At 33.6% G+C, this 18598-nt stretch overlaps 3 protein-coding genes across 7 annotated transcripts; 2 read left to right on the top strand and 1 right to left on the bottom strand.

Moving 5' to 3' along the window:
- Positions 1 to 15: 15 nt before the first annotated feature.
- Positions 16 to 2470, top strand: LOC124440814 (striatin-interacting protein 1-like). Its single transcript, XM_046991250.1, has one exon. It carries the CDS (start codon positions 111 to 113, stop codon positions 2376 to 2378), a length of 2268 nt encoding a protein of 755 aa, XP_046847206.1. The 5' UTR covers positions 16 to 110; the 3' UTR covers positions 2379 to 2470.
- Positions 2460 to 4466, bottom strand: LOC124440818 (60S ribosomal protein L37a-like). Of its 2 annotated transcripts, none has more exons than XM_046991258.1 (4): positions 4410 to 4466; positions 3954 to 4082; positions 2823 to 2905; positions 2460 to 2748 (listed from the first exon to the last, which is right to left on the bottom strand). In XM_046991258.1, the coding sequence occupies exons 1-4, from the start codon at positions 4410 to 4412 to the stop codon at positions 2685 to 2687; spliced, it is 279 nt and encodes a 92-aa protein (XP_046847214.1). In that variant the 5' UTR covers positions 4413 to 4466; the 3' UTR covers positions 2460 to 2684. The 2 variants fall into 2 exon arrangements, with proteins under 2 accessions (XP_046847214.1, XP_046847215.1); XM_046991259.1 differs by lacking the exon at positions 4410 to 4466 and adding an exon at positions 4219 to 4237.
- Positions 4326 to 18436, top strand: LOC124440816 (homologous-pairing protein 2 homolog). Of its 4 annotated transcripts, XM_046991255.1 has the most exons (19): positions 4352 to 4667; positions 4763 to 4816; positions 4920 to 4960; positions 5093 to 5182; positions 5431 to 5542; positions 6819 to 6889; positions 6967 to 7006; positions 7445 to 7479; positions 8169 to 8222; positions 8828 to 8887; positions 9396 to 10135; positions 12514 to 12629; positions 12960 to 13151; positions 13917 to 14139; positions 14630 to 14755; positions 15197 to 15343; positions 16114 to 16903; positions 17519 to 17578; positions 18071 to 18436. In XM_046991255.1, the coding sequence occupies exons 1-11, from the start codon at positions 4637 to 4639 to the stop codon at positions 9450 to 9452; spliced, it is 645 nt and encodes a 214-aa protein (XP_046847211.1). In that variant the 5' UTR covers positions 4352 to 4636; the 3' UTR covers positions 9453 to 10135; positions 12514 to 12629; positions 12960 to 13151; positions 13917 to 14139; positions 14630 to 14755; positions 15197 to 15343; positions 16114 to 16903; positions 17519 to 17578; positions 18071 to 18436. The 4 variants fall into 4 exon arrangements, with proteins under 4 accessions (XP_046847212.1, XP_046847211.1, XP_046847209.1 ...); XM_046991256.1 differs by lacking the exon at positions 8828 to 8887 and having other exon boundaries at positions 4326 to 4667; XM_046991253.1 differs by lacking the exons at positions 4352 to 4667; positions 4763 to 4816; positions 4920 to 4960; ... (5 more) ...; positions 8169 to 8222; positions 8828 to 8887 and having other exon boundaries at positions 9448 to 10135.
- The last annotated feature ends 162 nt before the right edge of the window (positions 18437 to 18598 follow it).

Below are 18598 nucleotides of genomic sequence, written 5' to 3'. Positions count from 1 at the left end.
GACCAACACAACTGTCATTTATCAAAATTTACGGATAGTTTACTGCGGAAGATCTGTGAAAGATTGAGTATTTAAAATCTTTCCTTAGGAGATAACTTTAAAGTTTTTCGATGGAGGTCCGCTTAGTTGGTGAAGGTAGCATCGCCACGGATAAGAAAAATGCTCGCGGCATTCCAAAACTTCGTGAACTTTTAAAGCGTCAGAAAGGAGAAACAGATGCTTTAGATGGAGTTCCAGACGTTGAGTTCATTTACGCTGATGCACAGTCCATTCAGGAAGAATTGGCTGAAGTTTACAGCTATACAGAAGACGAAGAGTTTTTTAGAAACAAAGATGAATTTTTCAGTCAATTTAGCAATATTTCCAGTTGGCATGTATTATCTGTCGCTGAGAAGAAGTCGTGTCTTAATCAATTGATCGATAAAATTGATACTATTGTTGATGATATCCGTATACCGGCCGGATATGCCTTGCTATATCTAGCCCAAGGGGCTTTTGAGTTTGGTTTGAGCCAAGATAAATTGTTCATAGAGTCTAGACGAAATGTATTTCTTATGTATTCTCATGGTCTTTTTCATCATATTGTTCAGCTTTTGACGTTGGAATCAGAAAACCCCAATTCAGGAATAATTATAATGCAAAAACCATCAATATCAATTAATGATAGTAATCTAATGAGAGTATATCTCAATATTTTGTATATCATGGTTGAAACCATGAGACATGTTGACCCTACAGATACAATGATGATGATGGAACAGAGGGAAGCCTTTATTTTCGAGTTAAGTCATCCTGTACATGATGAAAGTCTTTCTATTTTTTTGTTTGAATTGGTTGTAAAATTCTGTGCTGGCAATTGTCCTTATTTTCCAATCAAGAAAATTTTGTTGCTGCTCTGGAAAACTGTTTTGGTCACCCTTGGTGGAACAAGTGAAATCAAGAAATTAAAAAGACAAGCAAGGCTTGATGCTGGACTTCCTGAAGAATTTGATGAACAAATACTTGAAGAGAATAAAAATTTTGAGGATTCAACATGCTCTGGAAATAAAAAAATGGAAGAATCCAATGACAACATATTCAAACCTCCAATTCGTAAGTTAAGACCAAAACCAAAAGTTCGTCAAAAAGACATTGATGTTTTTCTTGATGCCACAAGAGCTAAGTTTGTTGGTTATCAAATAACTGGTGATGATAGCACATTGGCTGGTCTTCCTCATCCGATACATGAAGGACTTCATGTTATGAAGAAGCACATCTACACATCACTTGGTGAATATCAACTCAAGGTAGAAGAAGAAGCACTAGAAAGACCTTTTTCTGCTAAGAAATTTGAATCCAAGCACGAAGCATGTGAATCTTTATATAGATCATTGTTGCCAAATATTCCTCAGTATATGATTTCTCTGTTGAAGATTCTCCTTGCTGCTTCACCCACAGCAAAAGCCAAAAATGATTCAATAAATGTTTTAATTGATGTGCTACCAGAAGAAATGCCTACAACAGTCATCAGTTCAATGCGATTGGGTATTGATGTCAATCGACATAAAGAAATAATAGTCAAAGCTATATCTGGTCTACTTTTACTCCTTCTTAAGCATTTCAAGAACAATCATATTTACCAATTTGAATTTATCAGCCAGAACTTAGTATGTGGGAACTGTATTCCCTTGATTTTAAAGTTCCTCAACCAAAATGTGTCATCTTACATATCCACAAAGAATTTCATTCCACAACTCGACTTTCCTGCCTGTGTTCTAACTGAGAAATCCGAGTTAACTGCAGAGAGTTTAGAGAATAATGCTTCAGAGATGTGCTGTTGGAGAAACATGTTTTCATGCATTAATTTGTTACGAATTCTGCAGAAATTGACTAAATGGAAACATTCCAGAACCATGATGTTGGTTGTGTTCAAATCTGCACCAATTCTTAAACGTTCTCTAAAAGTTAAGCATGACACAATGGAGTTGTACGTCCTAAAATTATTGAAAGCACAAACCAAGTACCTTGGTCGCAACTGGAGGAAGTCCAACATGAAGACCATGTCTGCTGTATATCAGAAAGTCCGCCATCGCCTCAATGATGATTGGGCTTTTGGTAATGACATGGATGCTAGACCATGGGATTTACAAGCAGAGGAAGGATCCCTTAAAGCTTCTATCGATCGTTTTAACAACACATATTATGGGCCTGGTAATCCACATGAGATAACAAATGACTTCAGAAAATATAATGTGAACATTCATAGTGTATTGGACTCAACTGTTGAACTATCTGACGAGTTTAAAGGTGCTTATGAAAAATGGCTTGAAAGAGAAGTGTTTTCTGCACCAATTGAATGGGAACAACTCTGCAGTTGTTCCTTTGGCAATCAGTCATAAAGCAGCTAATTGCATCTAATAAGTTAATAATATAACAATTGATGCAGAGTGTAATTTTAGACATGAATTATTGGCATTAAATAGAAATCAAATATTTTTTTTCAATTTGTTCTGGCATGCAATGAATATAGTTAAAACATTACATCATCCAGGCACCTAGATAGTACAATTTGACTTTTCTTTCTTATATTGTCATTGGATGTAGCAAGGCAACACAAAATAAATTGTCAGTAAAGCTAATTAACAAACCAATGAAACTAAACAGAATTAAAAAACGAGGTATCAGTTTAAGCTTTATCCAACAAGTTAAGTTTCTTTGATTTCACGAAGACGACGAACAGCACTTCTCACTGTAGCTGCAGCAGTAGTACTAAAATAACATGAAAGCCCAAATGACTAAGCAATTAACAAACACAAAATTTGATGAAAATCCATATGATTTACCTTACAACCCAAGCACCACCTGCTAATGTTTTGTTGCATGCTTTACAATACCATATTCCAACACTCTTCCTTTTCAAAGTGTCCTATAAACATGATAATGTACAAAATTTAACCAACATAATTTACTGCAAATCAAATTTTCTCTTATGAACAATGTTGTAACTACAAATTCAATGTTTATTGTGAATGGAATGCCCTTCGCAAAAGTTAAGTATATTTTGGTTATTTTAGAACAGCAATAGTGTGTATTCTTAAATAAGACACACATTGACTTAAGAAAAAACTTTTGTAGATTCTAAGTAATTTAACCTAGACTGTTACAGCTAGCACTGAAAGCTATGAAAACTTGAGCTTTTTACTAGTGAAGAAACTGCTGTTAAAAGTCTTTTAAATTAAGCCCAGCACATAAAAATTGATCATTGGAGAAACAATTTAATCCCCCTAAGTCAAAATATGGACTGTGTTGAACAAGCTTTCAAAATTTCACCACCAAGTTTTATAATATCATTTATACATTAAGGAAATGGTAAATTTCATACATTAATTAACACAAACATTTGACAATACACAAAGTTTATTTGAAACTATATGATAACACATGGTTTGAAATCTACAAACATGAGAAAATCTAAGTTTTAAAATCTCATGTGGGCACCACAGTACATATTTTGATTTGGCTTAAGTAAATTGTTTCTTTGATGACTAACTTTTATGCACAAGGACTGTTTTGAAGGACTTTACTTTCACTACCAACAAAACTTGTGTTTTCAAAAATTTCAATGCCAGCTGCACCATTGAACCTGAAAGTACTCAGAATCTGTAAATGCTTATTTGGCACATATCTTATCTTAGAGAACATTTTCTAAGAATATACTTTCTTTTGATACTCTCTTTCCAAACAGAATTATTCAACATTGACACTAAGGAGAAAGATGAAAGGAAAAGGGAAACAGTAAGCCCAGACGTATTTTGCCACGATTGCTTTCAATAAAAATAAAATTTCTGTTCTAATTTCATCAACTGTCTGTTATTGAAAATTAAAATTTTCTTGATAGTTTAATTTAATGAGACAGAAAAAATCCAAATAAACAGAATCCTTTAGAAAAATGTATTCCAATAAAATATACTGACTTTTCCACAAAATGCACAGGTGTACTTCTTATGCTGCGACACTTCAATTTTCTTGATCATTTTCCTCAACGAAGCACCGTATCGAGTTCCATATTTTCCAACAACTCCAACCTTTTTCGTTCGCTTAGCCTGCCCAAAAGTACATAAAAAAATCAAAATATTCAATCGGCAATGTACCAAATACCATTTTACCATCAATACACAATTGCCTGACCATTCTAAAGTACGATTGGCAAGAAAATAAAGGATTTCATTTGGACATTACCATTGCTACTTGTCTTCGTTGAGAGAAGCGACTAAAAGAATCAATAGGGATCACCGTGGACAATATGGAGTCATCATAACACTCGTTCCCAGTGATTTTCGGTCGCCCAAAACAAAAACGGCAACGCGGGAATTTCTAACTAATTGAAAGTACGATTGGCAAGAAAATAAAGGATTTCATTTGGACATTACCATTGCTACTTGTCTTCGTTGAGAGAAGCGACTAAAAGAATCAATAGCGATCACCGTGGGCAAACAGGAGTCATCATAACACTCGTTCCCAGTGATTTTCGGTCGCCCAAAACAAAAACGGCAACGCGGGAATTTCTAACTAATTGAAAGTGTTGAATGTTTTGTTTTTATTTTGTCGTATTTATGAAAACTTAAAACGCGAAAGAAGTGCATTACTTGTCGCGATAATGAGTAAAAAGAAGGAAAACGAAGCTGAAGGTATTAACTTTTGCAGAACGTTCGTGATACCAATGCCGACACTGCAACCTCATGAGTGTCATATATCATTTTCTTTAGTTTTCTTTGTTTTTCAGCTGCATCTTCAATTCTTGAATATCTGAATACACAGAACCGACCATATAGTGCTGGTAAAGCAATTGTCTTCCAGATTATGTAAAAAACAAACATACTTTGGTAGATAAATAGATATAATATAAAGGAAGTGTACTTCATACTTTATGTTTTTTCCAGGTGATATTTTTTCCAACTTGCATGGAAAATTTGGCAAAACTGTAAGGGCTTCAAACAAGCTGTTTTTCAAAATTAATCGCTCCATAAAACATATTCTATTGAATGCTTGTGTCTTATAGCTTGGCAAGATTTATTTTTGCGGACATTTTGCCCTGTGCTCTCATTCATTATAGATAGTTGTGAAAGCTTGTGAAAGTTTGGCATCTTCCGGAAAAATCAACGAAAAGATTTATGGAAAACAAAAGGTTTATGCTCCAAAACAGGTAAATTTAGCACATCCAACCAGTGATTACATCATTTTCATTGATCCAAAATGTGAGAAATTAATGGCATAGGCAGACTATCTACCTCCCTTCCCCTCCCCCACCCTAAATCCAAACCAGCTAATTGTTATTTGCTTCCAATGGTCAGGCTGTGATCTACACAAGAGAAATGTGTGATATGGCCGGTACCAATAGTTAATTACATAACCTAGTTTATATATTTAAGCAATGTTTATTGAAAAATTAAGACACAGTATGCAGACTATAAAGAAAGTGATCTTCAACAAATTGATGAGGAAATTAAAAAATATGAGAAGATTTGCACTGAGTTGCAAAGATCTTGCAAGGTTTTAGAGGAAGGTATAACTAATGTTTCTCATTATTTACTCGAGCCAGGCATTATTGGTTTCATGTTATACATGTTTGTGTCTTTTCTACCATTATGTCAAATACTAGCAATATGTATTTTACTGTATGTAAAGCTCACGGGAATATTTTCATGTGCAGTTGGGAGAAAGCAAGCAAAGATCAAAGTTTTTGTTCATTTGGATTTTAGTTCACTAACTATCCCAAATGTAATAACATTGAATTGAAAGCCAACCATTTAAATTTTCAATGAAGATTCATTTTGCAATGTGAAGAACAATAAGAAAAATCCATTGATGATCATTAAGGAGTTCTTAATGACACTATCTTATCTCTTTATTGACTTTCACGTTTTTACCTTTTACCACGATCAAGTTGCGTTTCAACTACGTTGTCGTCTTTTATGTATACCTTCATTATTCAATGGTTTACAGAATCACTTAACTAAACAGCTGAACAACGACAACATACTCCTTTCATATAGAAACACTTGATAGACTTTTTAATCTTTGACGAATTGCTCCTCTGATGTTATATGTTTAGTTCACAACTGCCAAGTTCTTGTCTCTGTGACAACATTGCGCAGCGATGTCATAGCAAAACAATGTAATGATTTCTTTCACATTATTTGTGGTGCGGTTTGTCAAATGTCGAGATGTCTTCACCCGCAAATAATATTATCAATGAAAGAATGAAGAATGTATATCCTCAACCTCCCGCAAATACTGATAAAATTTTTCAACTTTTCATTTTTCAACATACCATAATATTCAGTCAGGAGTCATGACTTGGTGCTTGTGCCTTAGCTTGCCCAATTTCCTAACTCGTACAGAAAGAAAGAAAAAGTTTACTGCAGGTTTAGAAATTAAGCTCGACTATCAACGAACTGACTCAATGATCGACTATTATTAGTAAAACCAAGGTATTGAGGTTACTTAGTGATTTAATGTACTCAAACTCCCGAGGCTTTCAACACTTTAGTAACCAAACTACCATTGTCTTACTTTGTAATCGCGATTGCCGATATGTTTTAGTCAGTGTTTCGCGCACTGTCAACGATGGTGCAAATTAAACATTTTTATGTTTTTGGGAATACTTTGTGGTGTTTATTGGGATTGTTAATTAGACTGGACTTTACCAGTACATCGAACAATAAAATTTGAGGGAAACATTTTATTATACAAATAATTACTGTAGGGTAAATAAAATTTTACCTAAGATAAACCAATGTATGGAAAAGAATCGCATGTGTTTCTTTTTTCAACTGAAGAATACAGAGTACTGAAGAGTAGTCTGACAACTGAAGAGGCGATTGCAAGATTATCGGAGTTAAATAAAATCGTAGGTTTTATACATGTTGCAGTTATCCTGTCACAATCACGATTTCTTACAACAAAATCACTTTTTTTCTTCAACAGTGTCAAAACAATCAGGACCACTTGAAACGCATCAAATCAGGTAAAAATACTGTAATTTGGTTCCCTGAGCTGTGTCCATGTTGTAAATTGTTTTGCGAAATATCAGTTTGCAAAAACATAAGGATGTTATGTTTCTTTATATAGTGATTTCAGACATTTAAAATAAACGACAAATTTTTATAAAGCAAACATGTTTCAGCATACTTTATGCCATCTTCAGTGCGAAGTGAATAAATACAGGAAGTATACATGATAATAAGTTATAGTGATATATATCACTATATATATCATTTTAAATGTCTTATAACCATTGTGCTCTTACGAAATTAAAGTGATTTAAGTTAGTATTAAGGTCAGATGGTGTTTTTTTGTGAAAGTAAACAACACTTTATTTATCCACGTATTAATTAAAGTCGCATTAGGCTTTTTTTAAAAATTAGTTTGCAATAATGAAAAGAATGTATATATCTTGACTTAGAATCAAATCACATATCTCCCGCGGAAAAAGACAAGGTACGCATATCATATTGTTGTCTCTATAAATTATCTCTAAAATTGTATCAACCGTTTATTTTCAACTATCGGCATTCCGAGAAAATATTTTCAATGTTTCTTCTCAAACACGATGTCAACACCACGGCATCGCATGCTACAGTGGCGTTAGGACAAACTATTGAGTAAAACTGAAATATTGACTAGAAGTATCATTACTCTAATTATTACTATAGTTTTAATTTATTTTTCATTTGATGCTTAACTAAACAGCTTGCATTACTTTTCGTGTCATATCATTTAAATCATCTGCCAAATGAATTTTTTCTGGGAATCATCCTGAAGTTCCCTTGTCGCAACTCGCGACCAAAATCGTGTGTTACTATATAGATCGAGTATGACGAAGCATGAAGAATTTCTGAAATTTAATGAAAACCAAACTATGCGTAGCTGCGTTGTATCATAAAAGCCTTTGCATAACTGACAAAATGCTCGTGAACAGACCAGGCTTCACGATTTTTTTCTAAAACATCGATTGTTCAGAATCTACTGTGTTTACTGTCGCACGTGTTCTTTTCATAATAATGTACACTTCACATTTGAACATGGAGTAAGTCATATAATTGGCGATCATTACTCGCTAAAGCTGATGTTGCAATTACTTTAAACTTAACTATATCAATAATGGTACGAGTAATTCTTCGCTTTAGATCATCAAAAACCGTAAAACTGCTGTTCAAACATGGAAAAAGAGAAAACGTATTGTAAGTTTGAACCAAAATTATTTCCCTCCAACTCACAATGATGGTTCCGCCATATTTTCGCGCAATTAACGTTTAAAATTTGCCCAACTTTTTAATCTTCAAACTTTCTTGAGGGAGGCAGCTTCCCCTTTCCGTACGTATGATTGTTTGTACTTCCAGTTATCACTTAAACAATCATTGTACTTCAATTTCTTATAGTTCGATGTAATATTAACATTAGCACAACATTGACAGAGATCAGGACCTTAACCACTCACTAAACCCTAGGTCATTCTAGGACAGAATTAGCTACTAATCCCAATCTAGGTCAATACAACTGCTAATGCAACTCCCAGGTTGATAGCTGCTTATCCGAATTCATTAGCACGTCAGGCAAAATGCAGGAGCCACCTGTAAAATAAAAACGTAGCTAGGTCTGCAACTGCAAGATGCATTGAATTAAAAGTGAGTTGAAATTTTCCGATAAGATTGTTTTGATTTGCAAACACTTATTTCTATTTTCTTATGAGAAAGTTGACCAGAAACCTTTCTCTACTCTTGGATAACCAAAAGAATCAATCTCTTTCGCCATTTCATTTATGAAAGACATCCTCTGTCTGTTATAGGCATCAGATATGATGGATGCCATCTTAGAAAATTACCCCAAAACAAAAAAACAATTTATCGTAAGTCATGCTGCTTTGATTCAATATTTAATGACACATAAATTATTTTACCTGTAATTGAGCTGAATTCTTTACATTCTGAAAAAAATAATTCCAATATTATCTGTGCATACACAGAGCTTGACGCGTCTAATATCACGTTGAAATTAAGCTCAAAATGCATTTATCTTGAGCTGTATTAAGCTCAAGCTGCATTAAGCTCAAGCTGCATTCTAACATTAAGAATGCAAAAACTGCGTAATATCATCTCAAATGGATAATAATAGTTCACTCATCTATCTTGGTTTGTGTTTATGTGCTTAAACAATGAAATAGAAAACTCAACCTCTATAGTGCTTGTCATTTGTTATATTTATACACCACGTCATACTCTGTGAAATTACGCAGTTCAGAAATTTTAACTTGTTCAATCTTACCTGTTGTTTCTCCTGTTAAAGATACGTTACATACGTATGTTTACTAAAAATGAGTTTGCCTTTCACTAAGTCAATCGTATTTCTTTTTACAGGAAGATGTTGGCATTGAAACAGACGAGGAATACAATGTGACTGTACCACAAATATAACCACGGACCATAGCAATAGCAATAAATTCATTGGGAAAAAACATGTTTGGCTACACATGTTGGCAACGTTTTGTTCTTGTTTTATTAATCAATTACATCATCTCTAAACAAAGCATCATTTTCAATTATTTTTTATGTGAAGAAACTCTTATCTCTTTGATAACATTTTTCAACACGGTCGATAACATTTTTCAACACGGTCAATAACATTTTTCAAGACGATGAGTTTACATCTCATCAAAGAGGCATGGTATTTATCTTTAAATTACCAAATTAGGGAACAAGAAATATACAGTCTAACTGGTGTCTTGTAGTCTCTCCATCAAATCAGAGATGTTTTGATGTAAACTACGTGCTTATTGTTAACAACTCTCATATGTTCATATTGTATCAACCTTTATCAATTCTTTTGTCAAATTTAGTAGTCCAATCAGGAAATTATGCAAATAGCAGTTTAAAGCGTTGTTGACAGCCTGGTCAGTGTATATTATGTGGCTAGTCGTCGTCTATAAAGGTTCACTTATCCCACAGGCAGTCAAATTGTGGCAAGAGTATGGAAGTTCAACAGCTTTTATTATGTGGAGTGTGGATAATAACCTGCTTAACTCATCACGTATTAACAGCTCCATTTAGCATACAAAAAACGAAGGGTTATGGCTCAGCGAAAAACGTCCTAATTTTTGGTATGTGAATTTCGTCTAAATGATGTCATAAAGATAAAACGATTTTCACTAAATTTTACGTCTGCTGTTAAAGCATTATTTTATCTTGGCAGATTGTTTAATATTACTTTCATGTCAAAACAAAGTTGATTAGAACGTTTCTAAGGAACTCTGTCGCATCATAACAGGTCCGTGTATAACACTGTTTCATAACATACTTCAAAAGATTTTTGAGAAACACTCGTATTACAACGATATTCACCAAGATAAACTGGTGTTATTTATTGTTAGGACCTAAATTTGTGATTGAGTAACTCCTATGGTGTACTCAAGGATTAGAATATCAATACAGATAAACACACTATATGTGCATTACTCCAAACTTATGTCAAATGCCAAAGATGGACTAAAACCTTCGGTTCCCGACTCCCCGGAGTTTTCGGTGATTGACGTTAGCAATGAAAGATTAGTTCACAATCCAAATAATGTTATTTTGATTACAAGTAAACATTTTAAAATACCATTATACCATAGAGTGATATCATTATATCCATAGATGAGAACTTGAGAACAAGGTTTATAAATAAATAACTGTTTTCATATCTGATTTGCTCTAACAATAATATGAATTTTTCAGGTTCCTGAGAGAATTGCTTAAATTGTCCAGCAAATTGCGACGATCATATCTACATTTAATTTCTAACAATAATATCGCTCATGCTGTGAGCTGTGACCCTTATTTGAACTTCATCATGACATTTTTTTCGCTATCAACAATAGTATAAAAAATAAAAAATATTCATTCAAAAGATCCGGGTTCGAAATTAAACTATATCGCATGATATGATATAGCAAAGACAGTACAACGGTCATGCCTAACGTATACAGTTTATCTACTCTTTCGGAAGATCATAAATCATGATTCATATTGAAGATTGAATATGTACCGGAACGGATATAACATCATAAAATGGAGTTACTTTGAGTAGCATTTGTAAATGCAGCTTCGCTGTATTCTAGTGAGTATAATTTCATTCATTTCACAAGTTGAAAACTTGAGTTTCAACATCACTGTTTAATAGCTACATGGAAATGACAACTGTTATTTGACTAACAGTAGAAAATCTATGGCATCTCCTTTCTGAATTAAAATGTTCCTAATGCTCTTTGTGCAGTGCTTCTTTGCAAAATTAGTAAATTTACCCTCATAATCATTCTTACAATACATTTCCCCCCACCGAAAGTCGCAGTTCAAAATCATCAAAAATAAAAAGATCAAAATAAAATAAAAACGAACATTGAAAATAAAAAAAAGGAATAACAAACGTTTCAAACCACTATGTAGTTGATTCGACTAAAAACCCAATGATTATATTCGTGAAAAGTGAACCAAACATGAAACATATTTTAAGTCGAACTTATCTGTCATGAATGACAAATGTTTAAAGCTGCACACAATGAAATTTTAACATAACATGTCAGCGGTTCGCTTATAAGTACGCGTGAGGTCGTTGACACATTACACAGTATTTGTGAATGTCTTAGGAGAATTTTCTTAGAATTCTCTTAGAACTTTTGTGTCGGAGAATTTCCTCAGAAATAAACTGCTTGGTTTGGTGAATAGAGCAATTTAATTAACTCTTTGGAATTTCAAGTGGGTTTGTCACGTCTGTTCTTTTCTAATGAAGATCAATTGTTAGCATATATAACTTAAGAATTTTAAAGCAAAGATGACATGTTTAAATTTATACCAACAGTTTATACTTCTGCCACAATGACGAAAAAATGTCGAAACAAGATAAAGTTTTCAACAATGAAAAAGTTTGCAATGACATTATTTCATGTTTTTGGTCTCCAAAATGCGCGAACAGATATTTACTATCAACAAATAAGGCGATTAGTCCTAGTCCATAAGACTACAAAGAACAGTCAGAGACAAGACTTATCATTTCTAATATAACAAACTCAGGCCAGTTTCAAACGTCGAACTTTACATGACCGAATGTATTTAGAATAAAAGATAATGAGGAATTTTTCTCAATTTAGAAAAATAGTAAAACTCAAAATGGAAAGGAAAAACTGATCAATCGTCCTGTCATATGTTATATTGGATTTGTTCAAAATCAATTTATCGTCAAGTTTTAGTGTAAATTAGTGTAGCGATTTTATGACGCTACATGATTTACAAATATTAGATTTTAACCAAAACGTTAATTATTTATGAACATCCCAAAAATTACAGATTCTAACAGTTGAAATCCAATTATCATCCAAGGGAATCTAAACAGTTGAAATGAATCAAACAGCAAAATATTACTATTGATTACTATAGGAAACTAAATCAGATAAAATATAGATACTGGTGTTTCCATTTCAATTTCAAGTTTCATCATATGTAGGTATTGACGGCTTGGGCGGTGTTCACTTGGAGAATGTTACAGCAAAATATCCCGGATTTCGATCATTTTTTGATGAAGGAAGTTATACAACAAGTGCAAGATGTGAAACTCCAACAGTAAGGCTATAGATCATAGGATCGCTGAAATTGCTTTTTTTATGTAGTTATGTGATGCAACTGCGTGTTATCACCATTCACACACAAATCTTGACATACACATTCACAAAGCCCTTTATATCCATATAATAATTCAAACATTAGAAACATTCACAAAGCGACCTATACGAAATGATCATTGTGGGCATTACACACATTCATAAATCTAGCCATAAAACGATGCTCATGCTAAACACAAAATACAAACACAATAATATAGATATGATATTAAATTATCACAGCAAATCGTCTTATGCATGGTTTGAAAACAGTGTATTTTTATTATATAAGGTAAGTGCATCAAATTGGGGAACACTAATAACAGGTATGACGCCAGCTGAAGCAGGGATTCAGGCAAATTACTGGATTCCTGAGTATGGAAGACCTAAGAGTATCAGTCAACGTAGCCATTTTGAACCAATTTCTGGTGAAGGTGTACCTGAAAGTATCTTTGATGTTATGTACAAACAGAAAGACATGAAGGTAAAATTCTATTAAGAACAAATTATATTAAGTACAGTTTTAATTGTTTCAATTCAAACGTCGGAGAAAATTCGTTTGACTCCGAGGGGCACCATCTCCGGCACTTATATAACATACAAAGTATGTTAAGAGCTTGACAAGAGGCAAAAAACATTAGAAACGCCAAATGCGCATTTATGACAATGCTAAACAGGCAAGAGTTCGGAAAGATAATTTTGGAAACGTTTGCATAAAGTCACGGGTGTAATTTTTAATGCATAGTCCTGTTAAGCTATGATTTTACCTAAAAACACCACGAAAAACACATATTGCCTGCATCACCTCTGGGATTATTACAATTTTTATAACAGAGCGTGAAAAAATTTGAAAAGTTCTATAACTATTATTGATCTTGTTACATAGTTTTTATGAAAATGCTTTGAACAAGAAAAATTCAACATTTTTCTAAATATTTTCGTCGTGATATGGAAACTGGGACACAAGAACCGAATTCGAAAATGTCTCCTCTAAACATATGTACGCCATCGGATATCTTTACGTTTTATAGAATAATGTTACAAGGCTGCATCGTACTTCCCACATTCAAGTAGAACGAAAGGCATCTCTTTGTAATGCGTACCTTTGTGAGATGACAATCGTTAAACTTCTCATAGCAGATATAAGGAATCGATTGACTTTATTCATCCCAAAAGCGAGAAATAATCTTCAAGTTTTGTTTTTAAAAAAATACAGTTTTTCCGTAACAACGATCCAACTACACTTTAGGTATACATGGGTTACACGTGGGACTGGTTTCATCATTTTGCAACCAATACAACTGTAGATGAGATGTTCCGTGGGGCACAGTTGCCGTATTTCAATGGAAGCGCTGATTGGCTAAAATGCGCATTTGATTTTGGTTGTATCAAACATTCAGATGAGGCCGTATTTAATGCCACAGTTGATGTCATTCAACAGATTCAACCTAACTTCATGTTTTTACATTTCTGTAAGTATTGTATTCACATAAATAGAATTCATACAGGGTATCACTGGGTCATAGTAAAGTGGATGGACAAAAATTAACCCTCTTGCAAAAAAATTAACAGCAGCTCCAACAATTACCGTCGCGTTAGCTATTACCTTTTTTTCCAAACAAATACTTTTTCAAATTTGTGACTTTTGCCAAAAACTACTTTTTGGTCACTGGTGTTATCGTCAAAATCAATTTACCAATCAAAACGACCAAATAAATGTTCAATATCTGATATTCAACACGAAGTTGACAATAATTCTTTTCTCGTTTTCTTAAAACTCCCAAAAGAGACTTACGTGACAATATGCAATTAAACGCCCCTTTCAGTACTGAATAGTGCAGCAAATATTCGTATGTAGCTTTATACATTTAACTGCAACGTAGGTACGTATCTACCAACGTACTTGTAACGTATAGTCACGTCTATAAAACATTCTGTAGTCATTGTCTTTTTATCATGCAGCTCGCTTGGATAAAGCAGGTCACGTACATTGTTGGGGATGCAAAGAGTACTATGATGAGCTAGAAGTTATAGATGGATACATTCAAAAAATCCTACAAGTATTGAAAGAAACGAAAACCTCGCAAGGTATCATGCATCTAAATACTTCGAAAATATTTGTGAGTTCTAAAGCACTGAAGATATTTTTTTGATTTGCTTAACGCTGTTAGGAATAAATACTTCCTGTACTTATGTGGTCGATTGACGCTGAGCTGCAACCGGAAAATAATCAGATTTAATAAAAACACCTATGATAGATTAACACCTATGATAGATTAAGAGGTTGGATATTGTAGAAAAATAAACACCAATGTAGATCGACATTCATCTTCTTGCCATATTTAGCCTCCCTGTTTGTAATAACCTTAAAGTTATGCTTTGCCATTTGAATTATATTGTCGTTACAACCATATTTAAAACATATCAAAGCAATTTTTGAGCATAAATAACAATTATTTCTTCCCCTTTCATAAGGTAATATTTGTGCTTTCGAAGTATTTTGTACATTTTTTCGTATTTCCGAAAAAGGAACGCAAATGTTAGATGAGACGTTAGTGATGGTGGTCAGTGATCACGGCGGATACAGAAATCTTCATGGGGAGTGTAATGGACCAAATACTGAATGCTTGAGCTTTACTATGACAGCAACAATGAACGTGCCTTTGTTATTGAGGGGTAAGTCAATTTTATCTAAATGCTTATACTTTATACATATCTCGAGTTATGAGTTTTGTCGATGCAGGGTTTAGTTCAGAATTCGGCGAATTGTCGGACTCCTCAGGTCAATTAAAATGTTTTCTTTGCTACTTTCGTAACTTACTGATAAATTACATGAAGTAAAGTCAAATAGGAGGGACCGAGGTGTCAGGGGATGGGGGAGATTTTTCTCATGTTCCTGCATACAATTATGTGCATTGACATGTATTCACCAACTTATTAGACATCAGAAAGGTTGTCAACCAAACTGAACTTATTTCATGCATGCTACTGAGTTTAGAACGTTTTGAAGCTCACATATGAGTCTCGCTTAGTTGACCCCAATGCAAAACAAATCATAAAGAATTTTCTCATTTCAACTCAACATTCAATTTCATGCTTTTTTATGTTATCTCAAATTTTTTAAAGATTTTTGAAGCATCTCGAACGTTTTTCACTCATTACACTACACGGCTTCACATTAATTTGGAAAAAGATTGCTTCAACAAAAAAATTTTAAACGTTTTCAAATGCATTTGGTTTTAAAAAACACAAAAATATCTTCGCGTTGTGTCGGAAATGAAAGATACTAACGTTAAAACAACTCGCAAGCAATATACACTCTTCATGTTTCACTAACTTAGTGAATAGACTTATTTCTGATAAGGTTAGTGTACACTTGCAGCATTACTCATCATATTCAACAAACAGTTAATGTTGATGAATTTCCTCATTTCTGCATTTTCAAGGTCCAAGAGTAAAGAAGGGATACAACATGACTGCAAATAGGAATTATGTCGCAAACAGAGATGTCGTTCAAACTGCTCTTCACGCTTTAGGCTTGCGAAAAGGTCGATATATGACAGGCAAAGTTCTTACAGAAGCCTTCGAGGAAACACCTCCAGTCGTGAATAAAACCATTGGAGTATGGAGGGGAATGGGACCATTATGTCTCATTTGCTACATAATGTTGCATTTGTCAATTGCAAGCATATAATCTTATAAGTTAATCATGTTCAAGATTTTGTATGGGCAAGAAGAATAACTTAAGTATAGAAGAATAGATTGCTGTTATCTAAATGAATTGGCAAGAAGTTTGGATGTTAAAATACGACACAAGACAATACGACAATACGACACAAGAACACTGTGTGTTAGTATATAGATCGAGTATGACGAAGCATGAAGAATTTCTGAAATTTAATGAAAACCAAACTATGCGTAGCTGCGTTGTATCATAATAGCCTTTGCATAACTGACAAAATGCTCGTGAACAGACCAGGCTTCACGATTTTTTTCTAAAACATCGATTGTTCAGAATCTACTGTGTTTACTGTCGCACGTGTTCTTTTCATAATAATGTACACTTCACATTTGAACATGGAGTAAGTCATATAATTGGCGATCATTACTCGCTAAAGCTGATGTTGCAATTACTTTAAACTTAACTATATCAATAATGGTACGAGTAATTCTTCGCTTTAGATCATCAAAAACCGTAAAACTGCTGTTCAAACATGGAAAAAGAGAAAACGTATTGTAAGTTTGAACCAAAATTATTTCCCTCCAACTCACAATGATGGTTCCGCCATATTTTCGCGCAATTAACGTTTAAAATTTGCCCAACTTTTTAATCTTCAAACTTTCTTGAGGGAGGCAGCTTCCCCCCCCCCCTTTCCCGTACGTCTATGATTGTTTGTACTTCCAGTTATCACTTAAACAATCATTGTACTTCAATTTCTTATAGTTCGATGTAATATTAACATTAGCACAACATTGACAGAGATCAGGACCTTAACCACTCACTAAACCCTAGGTCATTCTAGGACAGAATTAGCTACTAATCCCAATCTAGGTCAATACAACTGCTAATGCAACTCCCAGGTTGATAGCTGCTTATCCGAATTCATTAGCACGTCAGGCAAAATGCAGGAGCCACCTGTAAAATAAAAACGTAGCTAGGTCTGCAACTGCAAGATGCATTGAATTAAAAGTGAGTTGAAATTTTCCGATAAGATTGTTTTGCTTTGCAAACACTTATTTCTATTTTCTTATGAGAAAGTTGACCAGAAACCTTTCTCTACTCTTGGATAACCAAAAGAATCAATCTCTTTCGCCATTTCATTTATGAAAGACATCCTCTGTCTGTTATAGGCATCAGATATGATGGATGCCATCTTAGAAAATTACCCCAAAACAAAAAAACAATTTATCGTAAGTCATGCTGCTTTGATTCAATATTTAATGACACATAAATTATTTTACCTGTAATTGAGCTGAATTCTTTACATTCTGAAAAAAATAATTCCAATATTATCTGTGCATACACAGAGCTTGACGCGTCTAATATCACGTTGAAATTAAGCTCAAAATGCATTTATCTTGAGCTGTATTAAGCTCAAGCTGCATTCTAACATTAAGAATGCAAAAACTGCGTAATATCATCTCAAATGGATAATAATAGTTCACTCATCTATCTTGGTTTGTGTTTATGTGCTTAAACAATGAAATAGAAAACTCAACCTCTATAGTGCTCGTCATTTGTTATATTTATACACCACGTCATACTCTGTGAAATTACGCAGTTCAGAAATTTTAACTTGTTCAATCTTACCTGTTGTTTCTCCTGTTAAAGATACGTTACATACGTATGTTTACTAAAAATGAGTTTGCCTTTCACTAAGTCAATCGTATTTCTTTTTACAGGAAGATGTTGGCATTGAAACAGACGAGGAATACAATGTGACTGTACCACAAATATAACCACGGACCATAGCAATAGCAATAAATTCATTGGGAAAAAACATGTTTGGCTACACACGTTGGCAACATTTTGTTCTTGTTTTATTAATCAAATACATCATCTCTAAACAAAGCATCATTTTCAATTTTTTTTATGTGAAGAAACTCTTATCTCTTTGATAACATTTTTCAACACGGTCGATAACATCACGCAGTGAAAATTGAAATTGCATATTCGTGTTAAGTAAAATTTTCAATTATTGCGTGTTTTCAATAGATTGTGTTTAATTAAAGTTGCAAAGAATAAACAAAAGATTAAGTGCTGTAAAATTAATGTTTTTATGCGTTAAAGCATTCTTCATTTCAGTACACAAATATCTTTTTCATACTGGCACACACTGAAGGCTGTCTGCAATTAAAGTTGCTGTTATTATCGATTGAATGAAATGCATTAAATTTCGTAAACCATTCATAAATATTTGATCTTCAAAT

This window comes from Xenia sp. Carnegie-2017, unplaced genomic scaffold (assembly GCF_021976095.1).
Source record: "Xenia sp. Carnegie-2017 unplaced genomic scaffold, XeniaSp_v1 HiC_scaffold_2, whole genome shotgun sequence".
Classification (NCBI taxonomy): domain Eukaryota; kingdom Metazoa; phylum Cnidaria; class Anthozoa; order Malacalcyonacea; family Xeniidae; genus Xenia; species Xenia sp. Carnegie-2017.
The sequence above is the reverse complement of the archived record's forward strand: the minus strand, read 5'-3'. Positions and strand labels throughout refer to the sequence as shown.